General features: G+C 47.9%; 1 protein-coding gene across 1 annotated transcript; it reads left to right on the top strand.

Moving 5' to 3' along the window:
- Positions 1-5,017: 5,017 nt before the first annotated feature.
- On the top strand, positions 5,018-13,314 carry LOC309326778 (uncharacterized protein). The gene is made up of 3 exons (XM_081835784.1): positions 5,018-5,272; positions 8,154-8,211; positions 12,355-13,314. Exons 1-3 carry the CDS (start codon positions 5,147-5,149, stop codon positions 13,197-13,199), a joined length of 1,029 nt encoding a protein of 342 aa, XP_081691910.1. The 5' UTR covers positions 5,018-5,146; the 3' UTR covers positions 13,200-13,314.
- The last annotated feature ends 4,055 nt before the right edge of the window (positions 13,315-17,369 follow it).

The raw sequence follows: 17,369 nt of genomic DNA, 5'->3' as shown, positions 1-17,369 counted from the left end.
CCGCTCTGCGGTTTCAAGCAACTGGCATTCAGAAGCATCTCTTCTTCTGGCGGTGGAGGCAAAGCACAGCAATGCTGGCTAGTAGCCATCGGTAGCCCTCCATGAATTTGTCCTGCCCTCTTTTAAAGCCACCCAGCTTGGTGGCCGCCATCACTCCCTCCTGTGGCAGGGAGTTCCACAGTCCGCAATGCATGAAAAAGGGCTTCCTTTGGCCTGCCCTGAATCTTCCAAGGTAGAGTGGCTGCAAGACCTGGTCTTCTGGTCCCTGGCTTTCACTTGCCCGCCCCACTAAGTGGCTCAGCTGAGATCTTCTGCAGACAGAAGGACTTTGAAAGGAGGGGAGAGAAAAACAGTCGGATCCCTTCCCATTTCACCTCCTCGTTCCTGTCTGCCTGTGTGTGGGTGCTGTTGATGAACAGATCTCCTGCTTCGACAAGAAAGGATGGGGAGAATTATTGCGGTTAAACACACGCACACTGCCGCCCCAATTTCCTCGCCAGCCCTCGCCCACTTTCACAGTGCAAGCCTAACACAGCTACTCAGAAGCAAGTCCCATTGACTTTGCTGGAGTTTCGTCCCAGAGTCCCTGGTATCCAGGGTTAAGGGTTGGAGCCTAAATCTTTGAGGATAGAACTGAACCCAAAACTCATCTAGTTCAAGAAAGCAGCTAAAGAAATGTTATAAGAAAAATTGCCCTTTTTCCCTTATGGGGTATCCAAGAGCCCGTATAGAGTCCTTACATCGGTTCCCTATTGGTAGGAGAAAATAACAGAGGCCAACCAGAGAATATTGAGAAGCAAAGCAGCTAGTAAGCCTGATCTTTATTGATCTGTTGCAACAGGGTGCTCCCTTCACACGCAAGAAAGGAGGAGGACCCCGAACCCAGGTGTGGCCGCCCTTATATAGACATTTGAAATTGCCAGCCCTGGAGTCCAAGGCCACCCCCAGAAACATCATACCTACATCACAGAAAGGGCGGTCTACAGCAGAAATCTGAGTGCATTGTTTACTTCCTGTCTGGCAGGTTACCTGTTAATGGTCACTTGATTGGATACCCTGGGAAGCCTGGCCAGTCTTTTGTAATGACAAATACTTATTCCTGAGCCAGGTCACAGGCTCACTCTATTCATACACAGACATACCCTTAAGACAGGATTTGTGAACCGAAAAGACAATGGGGAGGCTTTTCCATTTTCCTTTGACCTTGCAGAGAAATATTTGAGGTCAGTTTGGGAGGGATAAAATGGTTTCAGGACTTTTTCCTGTGGGGTTTCAGACTTTTATTTTTATCTTATATACTGCAATATTTTTATGTGAACCACTCTGAGACCTCCGGGTATAGGGTGGTATATAAATTCAATTAAATAACAACAACAACAACTCCCTCCCACGGTGACTGCCACAAATCTAGGTGACTTTAAAAGAGGTCAGATTCGTGGTGGAGAGGGCTATTGGTGGCTCCTAGTGTTGTAAATAAACTCTGCCCTTTTCCCCTTATGGGGTTTCCAAGAGCCCATATAGAGTCCTTACATAGGTTCCCTATTGGTAGGAGAAAAGAACAGAGGCCAACCAGAGAATATTGAGAAGCAAAGCAGCTCGTAAGCCTGATCTTTACTAAGGTGTGGTCTGACCAGGGCAAGATAGGTCTATGACTTCCCTCGATCAAGATATTAGATTTCAGCCTAGAATCGCTTTAGATTACACTCTGCAACTTCATTCCAACATCTTTCTAACATTCCTTAATTTTACAATATTTCTGTAGATAATCTTTACATTTCTTCCAATCTTCTTCCACCATCTCTTCTCCCTGGTCTCGGATTCTGCCAGTCATTTCCGCCAATTCCATGTTACATGCCTTTAGCAGAAATGTTATAAAGAATTAAGTACAATAGACTGTAAATGGATTAAAGGGGAAAAAAATGTTAGAATTTGTCAAGTTAAATGATAGGACAGAAAATTGAGGAAGATGGAAAGGATTTGCTGAAACAATTAATCGAAGTGGAATACAAAAAAAGGGAGGTGTGAGGAGGTCGCTGAAACAAGTAAAAGAAAGTTAATAACATTGAAAGTATTGGATGTGTTTTTTTTAGTTTTTTTAGTTTTATTTTTGTTATATATATGTAGTATTTTTGTCTTTGTATTGTATTGTATGGTTTTGTTATGTTTAATTCTTTTTCTTTTTTTTTTCTGTAACTTTCAAAACTTTAATAAATATTATTTTTTTTAAAAAATAGATTACACTCTGCAAATTCCCCCCATTCCAACAGTGTTTTCCGTTCTGTGGCTTGCTCTACTGAGGATATTTCTTGTTTATTTCTCGTTCTGGGACTGATGCAAATTTTAGGTTCTTGAAGGTGTGGCGACTGATCCCGGCATGTGCTCACTTGTCCGCCTGCCCGTTCACACGAATTTTCTCCCGCTGTCATGTGGGTCATGAGACACATTTTATTGTTTGCTGTGGGGAAAAGCGGGGGGGGGGAATCTGCTATATTTGTCAGTTGTTTGTGTGTGTGTGTGTGTGTGAGAGAGAGAGAGAGAGAGGGAGATTTTCACATAATCACAGAATTGTAGAGTTGGGCTCTTTTTCCCCGGGCGCCGCTGACGCTGCCATGGGACCGGAAGGTTCGACGCAAAGAGCCTAAGAGTCAGGATATTTTTTAAAAATATATTTTTATTAGTTTTTTAACATAACATTTTTAACAATTATTAAACATACTTTTATATCTTATACACTTTTTTTTTACTTCCATCAATCACATCTGAAAATTTTCCAATCTTATCACTTAATTTACATTTCTTACTTTCACTGTTATATTTAAATATTATAACTAATGTCTCTCTTCTTTGCAATATTTCATATATTTCTCCTTACAAAACTTCTTGTAGTCCTGCTAGCGTAATTTGCTGATTACAGTTGCTCTTCAAACAGTTCATATATTTCTTCCAATCTTCTGTGAATCTCTGGTCCCGCAGGTTTCGAATCCTTCCTGTCATTTGGTCCGATTCTGTGTAGTCCATTATTTTTGTCTGCAATTCTTCTTTTGTCTTCTTGCTTCCATTTCTGGGCCAACAATACTCTTGCCGCTGTTTTTGCGTATAAAAACAATTTAACATCCTGTCTATTAATATCCTCACTTATAATACGAAGTAAAAATGCTTCTGGTTGTGTTTTTTTTAATGTATATTTCAACATCTTTTTCATCTCATTATATATCATTTCCCAGAGGTTTTTTACTTTCTTACATTCCCAAAGAGTCAGGATATCTACCTTCGGCTCCTGGTCAAGCTCTACAGATTTCTTGCTCGACGGACCAATGCAAAATTCAACAAGGTGATTCTCAAACGGCTCTTTATGAGCCGCGAAAACAGGTCTCCGCTGTCCGTTTCCCTCGTGATCCGTAAGATGAAGCTCCCACACCAGGAGCATAACTGTCAACCGTCCCTTATTTGGCGGGACAGTCCCTTTATCCCAGCGCTGTGTCCCGCTGCTTCTGGTGAACCAGAGCAGCGCACGGAAACGCCGTTCACCTTCCCGCCGGAGCGGTACCTATTTATCTACTTGCACTTTGAGGTGCTTTCGAACATCTAGGTTGGCAGGAGCAGGGACCGAGCAACGGGAGCTCACCCCATCGCGGGTGACCTTCTGATCAGCAAGTCCTACTAGGCTCTGTGGTTTAACCCACAGTGCCACCCGCAAATTATAGTTGCTAATACTATTCAGGAATAATATTATAATATATTATAATATTATTCAGGAATCAGCAGAAGCTGCCAAGAAATCAAGACACAGAGCGGCAATCGCACTGTCCCGTTCTTGAGAGAAGTCATCATCCATGACGGTTCATTCAGTCCCAAAACTTTGCCTGAGCCCAGATTCAACCCACATTCGAACCCAGGTCCTCATGGGAGGGAGCAGAGCCAGAGGGAGGGAAAGGAGGAAGTGGCGCCTAGTGGGTAGAGCAGGATGGGCTGGAGGCATCCGATCGGGTGGCCAGTTTGTGTTCTGTGAAACAGGCAAAAATCTCATGGGTTAAAAAGCAGGAAGGAGGCCAGACACAGATAAGGGTTATTCCATAGCTTGCTGGTGCCATCTGGTGGCAAAGGTGGTGTATTTCGGGCCAGCACGAGAATTCCCACCATCTGAATCTGAAAACCACAATAGCCACTTAGCCTAGGGCTTGCCAATCAGAAGGTTGGTGGTTCGAATCCCCATGACAGGGTGGGCTTCCGTTGCTCGGTCCCAGCTCCTGCCAACCTAGCAGTTCAAAAGGACGTCAAAATGCAAGTAGATCAATAGGTACTGAAGGTAAACAGTGTTTCTGTGCGCTGCTCTGGTTCACCAGAAGCGGCTTAGTCATGCTGGCCACATGACCCAGGTCACGTGGCATGTGGGCGTATTAGCGCTAGTTTTCTTGGTATTAGGTACCACCTGTGGGTGAGTTTTAGAGTGAGTTCTTTTCTTACTTATGAACATCTAACATATAACTAAGACCTCAAAGGAGACTCTTGAGAGTCCCATGGACTGCAAGAAGATCCAACCTCTCCATTCGGAAGGAAATCAGCCCTGAGTGCTCACTGGAAGGACAGATCCTGAAGCTGAGGCTCCAAGACTTTGGCCCCCTCATGAGAAGAGAAGACTCCCTGGAAAAGACCCTGATGTTGGGAAAGATGGAAGGCCCAAGGAGAAGGGGAAGACAGAGGACGAGATGGTGGGACAGTGTTCTCAAAGCTACCAGCATGAGTCTGACCAAACTGCGGGAGGCAGTGGAAGACAGGAGTGCCTGGCGTGCTCTGGTCCAGGGTGTCACGAAGAGTCGGACATGACTAAACGACTAAACCACAACAACAAAGACCTCAAAATTCCTATCACACTTGCATCCCTCCTCCATGGCCTCCCTCCATGTCCCCTATAGAGAGACCACCTCCCCACAGAGGCCCATTTGCCTCTTGCCCCCCCTCCCGCCACGTCACAATCCCCTCCCAGCTGCCAGGGCAACTGCATCACAAACCCCCTTTCCCCTCAGCCTCCCCGGCTGGCCATTAGCTCCTGCCGGCTGGACAGCTGCCCTGCCCTGTGCCCCTGGGCGTGGAGGCCGGTGGGGATGTGGGGCTCAGCCAGCCAGCTGCTGGCCCAGTCGCCTCTCCCATGGGGGAGTCCAGCTTCCACTGCCACCCATCCCCCGAGGGATGCTGCCTGGAGCTCCACGAAACCATCGCCATCCTGGTCGCATTGATCGTCCTGGTCCATCTGGCGCTGAAGCTGGCCGCAGCGGTGAGGGGGCCGTTGGCGTCCATTTGCGGGGAGGGAGGGCCTGAATCAGGCCCCTGAAGCGCTGGCGGGCAAGGGGACTGGAGGTCTTTGTGGAGCCACAAATCTGGTGGTGCTGGGATGCTCTGTCCCTACAAGCCGGAAGTACCTGCAGGATGAGGCCCGTCGAGGCCAGCATCCTGTTCCATACCCTCCCGCATTTATCTGATGAAAATAAGGACGCCCTATTCCATTACAGAAAGGGACGCAGGTGGCGCTGTGGGTTAAACCACAGAGCCTAGGACTTGCCAATCAGAAGGTCGGCGGTTCAAATCCCTGTGACGGGGTGAGCTCCCGTTGCTCAGTCCCTGCTCCTGCCAACCTAGCAGTTCGAAAGCACGTCCAAGTGCAAGTAGATAAATAGGTACCGCTCCGGCGGGAAGGGAAACGGCGTTTCCGTTTGCCAGAAGTGGCTTAGTCCTGCTGGCCACATGACCCGGAAGCTGTACGCCGGCCCCCTCGGCCAGTAAAGCGAGATGAGCGCTGCAACCCCAGAGTCAGCCATAACTGGACCTATTGGTCAGGGGACCCTTTACCTTTTATTCCATTATTATTATTATTATTATTATTATTATTATTATTATTATTATTATTACAGTCATACCTCATGTTACGTTTGCTTCAGGTTGAGTGTTTTCAGAAAGGGTTATTTCCAGGTTTTGCCGCTTGCGCATGTGCAGACACTCAAAATGACGTCATGCGCTGGCGGAAATGACTGGCAGAATCCGAGACCAGGGAGAAGAGTCGGTGGAAGAAGATTGGAAGAAATTGAAAGTTTATTTACAGAAACATTGTAAAATTAAGGAATGTTAGAAGGAGGCTGGAATGAAGTTATGTGGCTTTAGCAGAAATATTATAAAGGATTAAGTAAAAATAGATTGTTAATGGATGAAAGGAGGAAAGGTAAAGTTACATTATATTAAGATAAATTATAGGATAAAAATTGGGAAAGATGGAAAGGATTTGCTGAAATAGCTAACCGAACTAGAATACAAAAAAGGGAGGTGTGAGGAGGTCAAGGAAACAAGCAAATGAAAGATAAGTTATGGGAAGGTTCGTTGTGTTTTTTAATTGTTTCTATTTTTATGTTTTTTATAAAAAAAAATCCTTTTCTATTCTCTTCTTTCTTTATTGTGATCTGTTATTAAGTTTTTGTTTAACCTGGAATTAACTCTTTTTGTAACATTTGAAACTTTAATAAATATTATTTAAAACAAAAACAAAAACAAAATGACGTCATGCGCATTCGCAGAAGCGGCGAATCGCAACCTGCGCATGCACAGATGTGGGTTGTGTTCTGCTCATGTTGTGAACGGGCCTCCGGAACGGATCCCGTTCACAACCAGAGGTACCACTGTATTATTATTATTATCCCAGCCATCTGATAGCCATCTGGGCGGCTTCCTACATACCGTATTTTTTGCTCTATAAGACTCACTTTTTCCCTCCTAAAAAGTAAGGGGAAATGTGTGTGCGTCTTATGGAGCGAATGCAGGCTGCGCAGCTATCCCAGAAGCCAGAACAGCAAGAGGGATTGCTGCTTTCGCTGCGCAGCGAACCCTCTTGTTGTTCTGGCTTCTGAGATTCAGAATATATTTTCTTGTTGTCCTCCAAAAACTAGGTGCGTCTTATGGTCTGGTGCGTCTTATAGAGCGAAAAATACGGTATATAAAAGCATAATAAAACATTTAAAAACTTACAGGGCTGCCTTCATACGTCTTCTAAAAGGTTGTACAGTCGTACCTCGGAAGTCGAGCAGAATCCGCTCCGGAAGTCCGTTCGGCTTCCGAAACGTTCGGAAACCAAATCGCATCTTCTGATTGGCTGCAGGAAGCAGCTCCTGCAGCCAATCGGAAGCCCCGTCGGACATTCAGCTTCCAAAAGAACGTTCGCATTTCTTACTTCCCCTATTACATTTAAAACTCATAAGCAATATCTCTATTCTCTATCGAGTTTGTCACGTTTCGTATATTTCTCCTTACAAAACTTCTTGTCGTCCTACTAGCGTAACTTGTTGGTTACAATTGCTTCTCAAATAGTTTGTATACTTCTGCCAATCTTCTGTAAATCTCTGGTCCTGCAGGTTTCAAATCCTTCCTGTCATTTTGTCTAATTCTGCATAGTCCATTAATTTCATCTGCCGTTCTTCCTTCACGACGAGTGATTTCTTATGGATTTCTAGAGTTTTCCCATTGAGCCAATACATATATGCATTGATCAGTGAATCGCTCCATTTGTAGTCTTGTTGTCTTTGCCTCCAGTGGCAGAGCTAGCTGCTCCTGAACCCGGCGCATTGGGGCGGCGCGATCGACCCAGAGGGGATTTTGTCACCCCACTCTGGGATGGCACCCGGGTCGGACCACCCCAACCACGCACCCCTTCGTACGCCCCTGCTCTCACCCCCTTCCAATTTCCCCGTAACATAACAAAACATTCATAAAATAATATTGGCTGTGCCCCCCATGGTTGGAGGCGCAATGCTTCTGAACACTGGAGGAGGAAGAGTTGTGTTCGAATCCTGCTTTCGGGTTTCCTCCCCAGGCCACTTTGAGACCAGGACGCTGGACTAGAAGGCATCCCTTTTGGTCTGATCCTGTCCTGGTTAGATACTCCAAACCCGGGCAGTGTTTGAAAAGAACAGGCTGCTGCTGCTGCTGCTGCTGGGAAACTGCCTTGAGCGGCCTCTGCCAGTCAGAATTGGCAGTATGGGGCTGTATGGACCCGGCGGCTGGATTCAGGATATGGCAGCTGCCAGGCCAGGCCAGAGGCCTCAGCTGAGTCCCAGGGGCCACCAGCCGTCTGACTTGGCCCCCTATAATCCTTCACCTTCCTCTTCTCCCTCCAGGCCTGCTATTATTTCTGCTGCCTGCTTGGGACATTGATTGGAACGATCTGCGCGAAGGGTGAGTTTATGCCTTTATGGGGACGTTTTATTCTCATTTATGAATACAGTGGTGCCCCGCAAGACGAATGCCTCGCAAGACGAAAAACTTGCTAGACGAAAGAGTTTTCTGTTTTCTGAGGTGCTTCGCAAGACGAATTTCCCTATGGGCTTGCTTCGCAAGACGAAAACGTCTTGCGAGTTCTTGCTAGTTTGTTTCCTTTTTCTTAAAGCCGCTAAGCCGCTAATAGCCGTGCTTCGCAAGACGAAAAAACCGCAAGACGAAGAGACTCGTGGAACGGATTAATTTCGTCTTGCGAGGCACCACTGTATTATAAGAAAAAAAACCTGCTCAGAGATGCATTTTAAATTAAAGGACACATTCTACTCATAAAACACACTGATTCCCGGACTGTCCGTGGGCCAGATTTAGAAGGTGATTGGGCTGGATCCGGCCCCTGGGCCTTAGTTTGCCTACCCATGGGATAGAGTCACCAGCAAATTCAAATTATAATTTACCGTGTTTTGATGTGTATAAGACGCCCCCCATATATACGACACACACTATTTTGGGGGACTCCAAATTAAGAAAACACCCCCTCAGCACTACCCATGTATAAGACGAGCCCCAATTTTAAACCTAATTTTTTGGTTAAAAAAACCCCTAGTCTTATTAAGAAAAAACATAGTCTTTGGTAAAAAAAACAACAACTTAATTTTGTTATAAGAAACAAAACCCCTGCTCCTTTTCCCTTATGGGGTCTCCAAGAGCCCGTATAGAGTCCTTAAGTGGGTTCCCTATCGGTAGGAGAAAAGAACAGAGGCTAACCAGAGAATATTGAGAAACAAAGCAGCTAGTAAGTCTGATCTTTATTAAACTGTTGCAACAGGGTCCCCACTCTGCCCACGCAGGAGGCAGGAGGGACCCAGAATGAGGAGGCACAGGCCCTTATAGAGACTCTTGAAATTGCCCACCCTGTAGCCCAAAACATCATGCATACATCACAGAAGGAGGCAGTCTACAGCAGAAATCCTGTCTGCCAGGGTACCTGATAATGGTCCCTGATTGCTTTACCTGGGCAGCCTGGCCATTCTTTTGTGACAGTTAATACTTTAGTTCCTGAGTCCAGGTCAAAGGCTCACCCTATTCCTACACATCACATCCTTAAGACAGGATTTGCAAGCAAAAAGACAATGGGAAGGTTTTCCCCATTTTCCTCCCTTACTGCAGAGGAATATTTGAGGTCATTGAGAGAGTCAAAAGTATACGCACTGGGACGTGGGCGGCACTGTGGTCTAAACCACTGAGCCTAGGGCTTGCTGATCGGAAGGTCAGCGGTTCGAATCCCCGTGATGGGGTGAGCTCCCGTTGCTCGGTCCCTGCTCCTGCCAACCTAGCAGTTCGAAAGCATGTCAGAGTGCAAGTAGATAAAGAGGTACCACTCCGGCAGGAAGGTAAACAGCATTTCCATGCACTGCTCTGGTTCGCCAGAAGCAGCTTAGTCATGCTGGCCACATGACCCGGAAGCTGTACGCCGGCTCCCTTGGCCAGGAAAGCGAGATGAGCGCCGCAACCCCAGAGTCGGCCACGACTGGACCTAACGGTCAGGGCTCCCTTTACCTTTACCTTTACTATCTCAGACATATGGTTTATATACTTATGTATGTGTTTGCCTTGTACATTTGTGAACATTCAATTTATATTTGAGACCTTAGAATTCTTACAACGTTAAATTTGTACACCAAACTTCATCCGTCAGGGCGGTTCACAACACAAAACTGCGATATCAAAACCATGAAATAATAAAAATACGAACAGAAACAAACCAATAATTCCCTCCCCCCCCCCAAAAAAAAAAACATTTAAAAGGGCATGGAATGTCAGCCGGTCTGAGAGGAAAGTTTTTGCCTGGTGCCTAAAAATGTATAATGAAGGCATCAGGGGAGTCTCCCCTGTGAGAGCATCCCACAGGGACTCGAACCCACAACCCTGAATTTTAGAGTCTCTTGTTCTACCAACAGCCTTATCCCAGGCATGTAGATGTTGAATAGCAATGGGGATAAGATTAAACCCTGAGGAACCACATACTTAATTTCCGCAAACCTTTTGTTTGCTGCATTGGAACCCAATGGTCCTTTGGTTGCCATTTTGAAAGATTATATTTGCGAGCCGTAATATTACTGAAAAGTTTCCGCACTTGTCAGAAATTGATCTTTAAGTTCACTTTGGAACTCCCCGCCACTTGACCTTAGTCAGGAACAATTGCTGTACTCCTTTTAGCTGCAAAACATTTTTGATCAGACCGGTCTACGCAGACACCGAGAGGCTAAAAGTCCTCGATTTATTTATTTTAGCTACCATTGATTCTGGGATGTGGGTGGCGCTGTGGGTTAAACCACAGAGCCTAGGACTTGTTGATCATAAGGTCGGTGGTTCGAATCCCCGCTGCGGGGTGAGCTCCTGTTGCTCAGTCCCAGCTCCTGCCAACCTAGCAGTTCAAAAGCACGTCAAAGTGCAAGTAGATAAATAGGTACCACTCCAGCGGGAAGGTAAACGGCGTTTCCGTGCGCTGCTCTGGTTCGCCAGAAGCGGTTTAGTCATGCTGGCCACATGACCTGGAAGCTGTATGCCGGTTCCCTCGGCCAATAAAGCGAGATGAGCGCCGCAACGCCAGAGTCGGCCACGACTGGGCCTAATGGTTACCTTGACTTTACCATTGATTCTAACCGTCTTTCGGATATCAGTTTTCTAACCGGTAATGTTAACGGTTTGCTCTGAGTTTTCGTAAAATGCTTCAACCATATGTCAGGAGTGCTCTGATGGTGTTTCCTGCTTGGCAGGGGGTTGGACTCGATGGCCCTTGTGGTCTCTTCCAACTCTATGATTCTATGAGGTTTGTCCGTTCTTCACAACAAAACGGTACATTAATTTGACTGAAGTAAAATACAGTTTGAAGAAGGGAGGCTGAGGCTGGTTCTGATAAAAAACAACAACAGCAAAACATCTGGAATGAAACTGATCATAAAGTACAGCTACTCGCAATAGAAATACATTGCTACATTCATAGAATCTTAAGAGTCAGAATGGGTTCCCAAGTGGTCATCTAGTCCAACCCCCTGAAGTGAGGAATCACAGGTGAAGAATCGCTAGGAAGATAGCCAGAGGCGGTTTAAGAGCAACAATTTTTGGCTGTACTGGGCACCCACCTGCCGGGGGTCGCCACAACCATGATGTAGATTGGAGGTCGAGGGGCGGGCGGTGCAAAATTTTAGTGTTGCACGGTTGCTGCTGAAATTTGAGAGCCCAAAGTCCGCCACTGAGATGGGCACCCCACCTCTGTTTAAAAACCTGCATGAAGGACAGTCCAGCTTGTGAGGTCATAGGCCCATAGGTTTGTAGAATTGTAAGGGACCCATGGGGTCATCTAGTCCAGCCCCCTTTAATCCAGTCCAGCCCCCTTTAGCACACGAATCACAGCTACAGAATCCCTGTCAGGCAATTGGCTACCCTCTGCTCAAAAAGCTCCAGTCAAGGAGAGTCAAAAGAACCCTGATTCAACTACAGCGGAACCTTGGTTCTTGAACTTAATCCATCCCAGAAGTCCATTTGACTTCTGAAATGTTTGAAAACCAAGGCACGGCTTCCGATTGGCGCAGGTGCCCCGGAAACAATAGCCGACAGTGGCATTGGACGTTCGGCTTCCAAAAGACGTTCGGAAACCGAAACACTCACTTCCGGGTTTTCAGCGTTCGGGTGCCGATTTGTTCGTCAACTAAGCCGTTTGAGAAGCAAGGATCCACTGTATATGACAGGGGTCAGCAAACCTTTTCAGCAGGGGGCCGGTCCACTGTCCCTCAGACCTTGTGGGGGGCCGGACTATATTTTGGGGAAAAAATATGAACGAATTCCTATGCCCCACAAATAACCCAGAGATGCATTTTAGATAAAAAGCACACATTCCACTCCTGTAAAAACACGCTGGTTCCCGGACCATCCGCAGGCTGGAGATTGGGCCGGATCCAGCCCCCGGGCCTTAGTTTGCCTACCCATAGTATATGATAAACAAGCCCATTGAAACAGGACAGTTGTTCGCCATTATTCAAATGCAACATTTTAAGAGAGTTCAATCTTTGCCACTGAGGCCACTTTGCTTTCTCTTCCCAGAACCCGAGACGTCAAAAATGTGCGCCACCCCCAAGACGAGGAGAACCCAATCCCGGCGGCTGGCGGCACAGTGGTCCGACCAGACCCTCCCTCGCCGACGCCGGCGAGAAAGCTCTTCGCCGCACCGCCGCTGCCTCCACTGCACCCTGGAGCCGCTGAAGGTCACCATGAACTTGCAGAACGAACCTTTTCCCTGCAGAGAGCACCAGCGCATTGGCCGGCGTCCCTGCCCTGATTACCTGCCGTGCCACGCTCTGCGGTGCTGCACCTGCGACTGCGACCCCCGGCAGCGCCCGCGCACGTCCTCAGCACCTTCCCCTGTCACCCGCTGCCGAGACGTCGCCTGCGGCTCCTCCGACCCCATGCTGGCCTCGGGCAGCAGCAACGATCACCGGAACAGCATGGCGGTAAACCCTGATTACTTCTCGAGGTTGCCGGCAAGCGATAACCAGTACCGCTCCGCGCCGGAGGCCGAATACCCCGGGACGACGGGGCGCAGGCCTACCAAAGTCTACATCTACCCGGTGCACCCCCAAACGCCGCCGGCGAGCCGGTCAGGCAGCCCGGAGAGAAGCTACCGGCGGCGAGGGACCATCGTGACCACGCCGGAAGAGCAGCCGATCGAGTACGAGCCTCGGGAATCCTCCCGGCGGAAATCGCGCGCCGAACCGGAGCAGCTGCTCAACAGTCCGCTGTCGCCACCGGCGGCACCCCGGTTACACAGCATCGGCGGCGGCCCTTTGCCAGGGATGGCACCGACGGAAACCCCCAGCGCCAAACCGCGGTATTCCTGGCCTGAGCCGGCCGCCGTCTCGGACTGGGTGTACCGCCCGGTGAAACAGTAGCAGGGGCCCCCTCCGAAATGGGAACCCGCAAAAGAGGAGGACGAGGACCTGGCCGCCCCAGCCTGAGTCACCTTTGGGTTGGGAAAGGAAATAAAAGGCAAAACCATCGACCGCACGTCCGTTCTGCGAAAGCGTTGTGTGTTACGCAGCGATTCTGGTTTGCGTTTAGGCCTGGTTTGCATTTAGGTGCCCTGACAGGAGCAAGGCAGCAATGAATCACGTGAAATTAGCTCTTAATTTGAAGAAACAGGATCTGGCTAGGGGTGCCAGGCCTAATGACCACAGTGGTACCTCGGGTTACATACGCTTCAGGTTACACACTCCGCTAACCCAGAAATAGTACCTCAGGTTAAGAACTTTGCTTCAGGATGAGAACACAAATTGGGCAGCAGCGGTGCGGCGGCAGCAGGAGGCCCCATTAGCTAAAGTGGTGCTTCAGGTTAAGAACAGTTTCAGGTTAAGAACAGACCTCCGGAATGAATTAAGTACTTAACCCGAGGTACCACTGTACAGTGGTATCCTTTATGGGGTATTCCAGAGCCCATATAGAGTCCTTAGGTAGGTTCTCCATCGGTAGGAGAAAATAACAGAGGCCAACCAGAGAATATTGAGAAACAAAGCGGCTAGTAAGCCTGATCTTTATTAAAGCTGTTGCAACAGGGTGCTCCCCTCACACGCAGGAAAGGAGGAGGACCCCGAACCAAGGTGTGCTCGCCCTTATATAGACATTTTAAATTGCCTTCCCTGGAGCTCAAGACCACCCCTCCATACATCACAGAAGGGGTGTAACCCAAGACCAGCCCCACAAACACCATACCTACATCACAGAAAAGGCGGTCTACAACAGAAATCTGAGTGCCTTGTTTATCTCCTGTCTGGCAGGTTATCTGATAATGCCTTACCTGATTGCCTTTCCTGGTAGTCTGGCCATTCCTTTGAGATGGTGATTTCCCAATTCCTGAGACAATGGGAAGGTTGCCTCACCCCCTCCCTCCTTGCAGAGAAAACATTTGGTCAGTTTGGGAGTCAAAATGGTTTCAGGGCGGTCTTCCTGTGCTGCTCCAGACATGTGGTCCACATATATATATAAGACCTTAAATTTTTTATTACAATATATTTATGTATGTGTGTTTTCCTTGTGCAATGATCGACATTTGTTCGATTTTTGAGACCTTAAAATTCCTATAACACGGGAGAGGGTATATATCTCAGTACAGTGGTATCTTGGGTTACATACGCTTCAGGTTACAGACTCCGCTAACCTAGAAACAGTACCTCGACTTAAGAACTTTGCTTTAGGATGAGAACAGAAATCGCGTGGCGGCAGCAGCAGGAGGCCCCATTAGCTAAAGTGGTGCTTCAGGTTAAGAACAGTTTCAGGTTAAGAACGGACCTCTGGAATGGATCAAGTACTTAACCCGAGGTACCACTGTATGTGGGTTTTGAGTGGGGAAAGGTTTAAAGTACAGTGATACCGTACATTGATTTTTGAAAGTCTTCGTTGACAAACGTTTTGGTTTTCAAACGCTGTATACCTGGAAGTAAATACTTCCAGTTCCGAACGTGCCTCGGAAGTCGAACGGCTTCCGCTGAGTGTATATGTTATTTTTCTCAATTTTCTCTATTAAATTTGCAGACCGCCCTTTGCGCCTCGGTTTCTGAACGTTTTGGAACTCAAACGGTCTTCTGGAACAGATTATGTTCGGAAACCAAGGTACTACTGTAATACTGCTGCAGTTACTAGGAAGTTTCAGGCTTCAGGCAGCGAAGTAACCTCACCTGGGAATGCAGGTATTTGCATCCATGTTGTTGAGTTGTTTAGTCGTGTCTGCCTCTTTGTGACCCCCTGGACCAGGGCATGCCAGGCCCTCCTGTCTTCCACTGCCTCCCGCAGTTTGGCCAAACTCATGTTTGTAGTTTCGAGAACACTGTCCCACCATCTTGTCCTCTGCCCTCCCCTTCTCCTTGTGCCCTCCATCTTTCCCAACATCAGGGTCTTTTCCAGGGAGTCTTCTCTTCTCAGGAGGTGGCCAAAGTCTTGGAGCCTCAGCTTCAGGATCTGTCCTTCCAGGGAGCACTCAGGGCTGATTTCCCTAAGAATGGAGAGGTTTGATCTTCTTGCAGTCCATGGGACTCTCCAGAGTCTCCTCCAGCACCAGAATTCAAAAGCATCCATTCTTCGGCGATCAGCCTTCTTGATGGTCCAGCTCTCACTTCCGTACATCACTACTGGAAAAACCTCACCTGGGGAAACCTCACCTGGGAAAGCAGGTATTTGCATCCATAGAATCACAGAATTGCAGAGTTGGAAAGGACCCCAAGAAATCACAAAGCAGGCATTTTGGAAACCCACATTAAAAACTACAACTGCAGCTGGATGGGACCAAGAGAGAAAAATACACGTCCCAGGGCTGTTAGGACTGCACTGAATTAGCCCTGGATGTAGAAATAGAGCCAAGACTTCGCTCCTCCCCCACGAAAATGTCTCGTTTCTTGGAGGACCTTTTGAGAGCGCTTTAAAAAGAAAAAGGTGGGGGGAAAGACTACGTTTCCCAGCATGCTTTGGGACACGCCTGGAAGCGGGAGTCAGTGGGGAGAAACTACATTTCCCAGGGTGCTTAGGAGCTGAGATTCCCTGGCTGTGGGCGCGCCCTCCGCTTGGGCAGGTAAGTTGCAGGTGAGCGAGATGGGGCTTCCTGGATTTCCTCGGCGGAGCAGGTAGCAGCCGGAGGGGGAGAGGGAGGGAAGGGGAGGAGAGGAAAAGAAAAGGAGGAAGGGGGAGAGAGGGAGGAGGGAGCAGCAGGGGTCGTTGCACCTGCCTTTTGCCTGTGCGATGGTCTCCATCGCGCGCCCAGGTGCGCCGGCAGAGCCATTCCCCGCCCTTGCGCGTCCAGATCCGAGATATTTGCAGCGGAGTCTGGCCCCCGAGGGCGAGCGCACCCACCTGAGCCGGCCCTCGGCTAGCTCCCACCCACCCACCTAGCTACCTACCTGCCTGCCTTTTTGCTGGCAAGCAGCCCAAGGGTGGCACCGCCTGCCAGCACCCTCCTCCTCCTCCACCTGCGTCTCACCAGACGCGGAAAAGCATATTTCCTCTCTCTCTCTCCTCCATCACCGCCTAAAACGATCCGTGGGAATTGTAGTTTAACCAGGTGCTGGGAACTGTAGTTCACCCCGGCAACAGTTCCGAGCAGCCTGGATAAAGCGCAGCTCCCGGGGTTCGTTTTCTTGACGAAGTAATCGAAACGTTTTGCATGATGTCGGAACAGGAGGAAGAGGTTCAGTTCGAAGCCGGGCCAGAAAATAACAAAGAGGTCTACTAGTCGGTACCAATCAGGTATAGAAAAATTGGGAATTGTGGGTAGGAATATCTAAATTAATGGTTCTTCTTAGTCTGGGTTAAAAACAAAAGAGGAATGTCAATGGGTAAAATTGATGGGAACTGCAGCCAGGCAGGTTATAGCGAGTAATTGGAAAAAATGCAGAGGAGCTAGAGGTGAACCAACGGAGGAAAAAATTGAATAATATTGTAATTTTAGAATATCTAACTGTGAAGATACACTGAATGAAAGGGTTTAAGGTCAGCGAGAAAGAGGAGGATCGATTTTGGAATTATTTGGGTAGGTTTGAACAATTTGGGGCAATCAAAATGTTAGAAGTTAAATAAACGTTGTGGATGGAGGAGTGTTAACGTATATAAAATTGTACATATGGTTGATTTGAATATGTTATTTTTGATTATGTATACCCAATGTATCAGCCGCCTGGGGGAGGTTTCAATGCTTGTGTTGGTTGTTGGTTTAAAAATAAAAATTTTAAACATTAAAAGAAAAACTAGTTGGTGCCAATCAAAGTCAAATGTTGGTGGGATTTTGCCAGCCGTGAATTTATTTCTTAATATTCGTCAGAAATGGCCACCACAGTGAGTCTCCCAGTGAGTCTCCCAGTGAGTAGGGATCGGAACCCAGGTCTCTCTCCCAGGTCCTAGTCCAACGCTCTAACCACTACACAGCACTGCCCACTTTTTGCAGCGTTCGCATGCTCTAAATAAACCTAGAATGAACTGGGGGTCTTTCTGTCCCCCCCCCCCGCCGCCAGTCTCAATGGGAGCACTGGTTGCAGAAACCGGATCCTACCTCCTTATCAAGTCGTTTTTCTCTTCCAATGAAG

The sequence above is a fragment of the Podarcis erhardii genome, assembly GCF_964252035.2.
Source record: "Podarcis erhardii genome assembly, chromosome: 13".
In the NCBI taxonomy this organism is placed as follows: domain Eukaryota; kingdom Metazoa; phylum Chordata; class Lepidosauria; order Squamata; family Lacertidae; genus Podarcis; species Podarcis erhardii.
The sequence above is the reverse complement of the archived record's forward strand: the minus strand, read 5'-3'. Positions and strand labels throughout refer to the sequence as shown.

Coding starts and splice junctions, on each gene's coding strand:
- LOC309326778 (XM_081835784.1), top strand. CDS start 5,147: ATGGGGGAGTCCAGCTTCCACTGCCACCCATCCCCCGAGGGATGCTGC. Junction 5,273..8,153: donor CGCTGAAGCTGGCCGCAGCG/GTGAGGGGGCCG, acceptor TTCTCCCTCCAG/GCCTGCTATTATTTCTGCTG. Junction 8,212..12,354: donor TGGAACGATCTGCGCGAAGG/GTGAGTTTATGC, acceptor TTCTCTTCCCAG/AACCCGAGACGTCAAAAATG.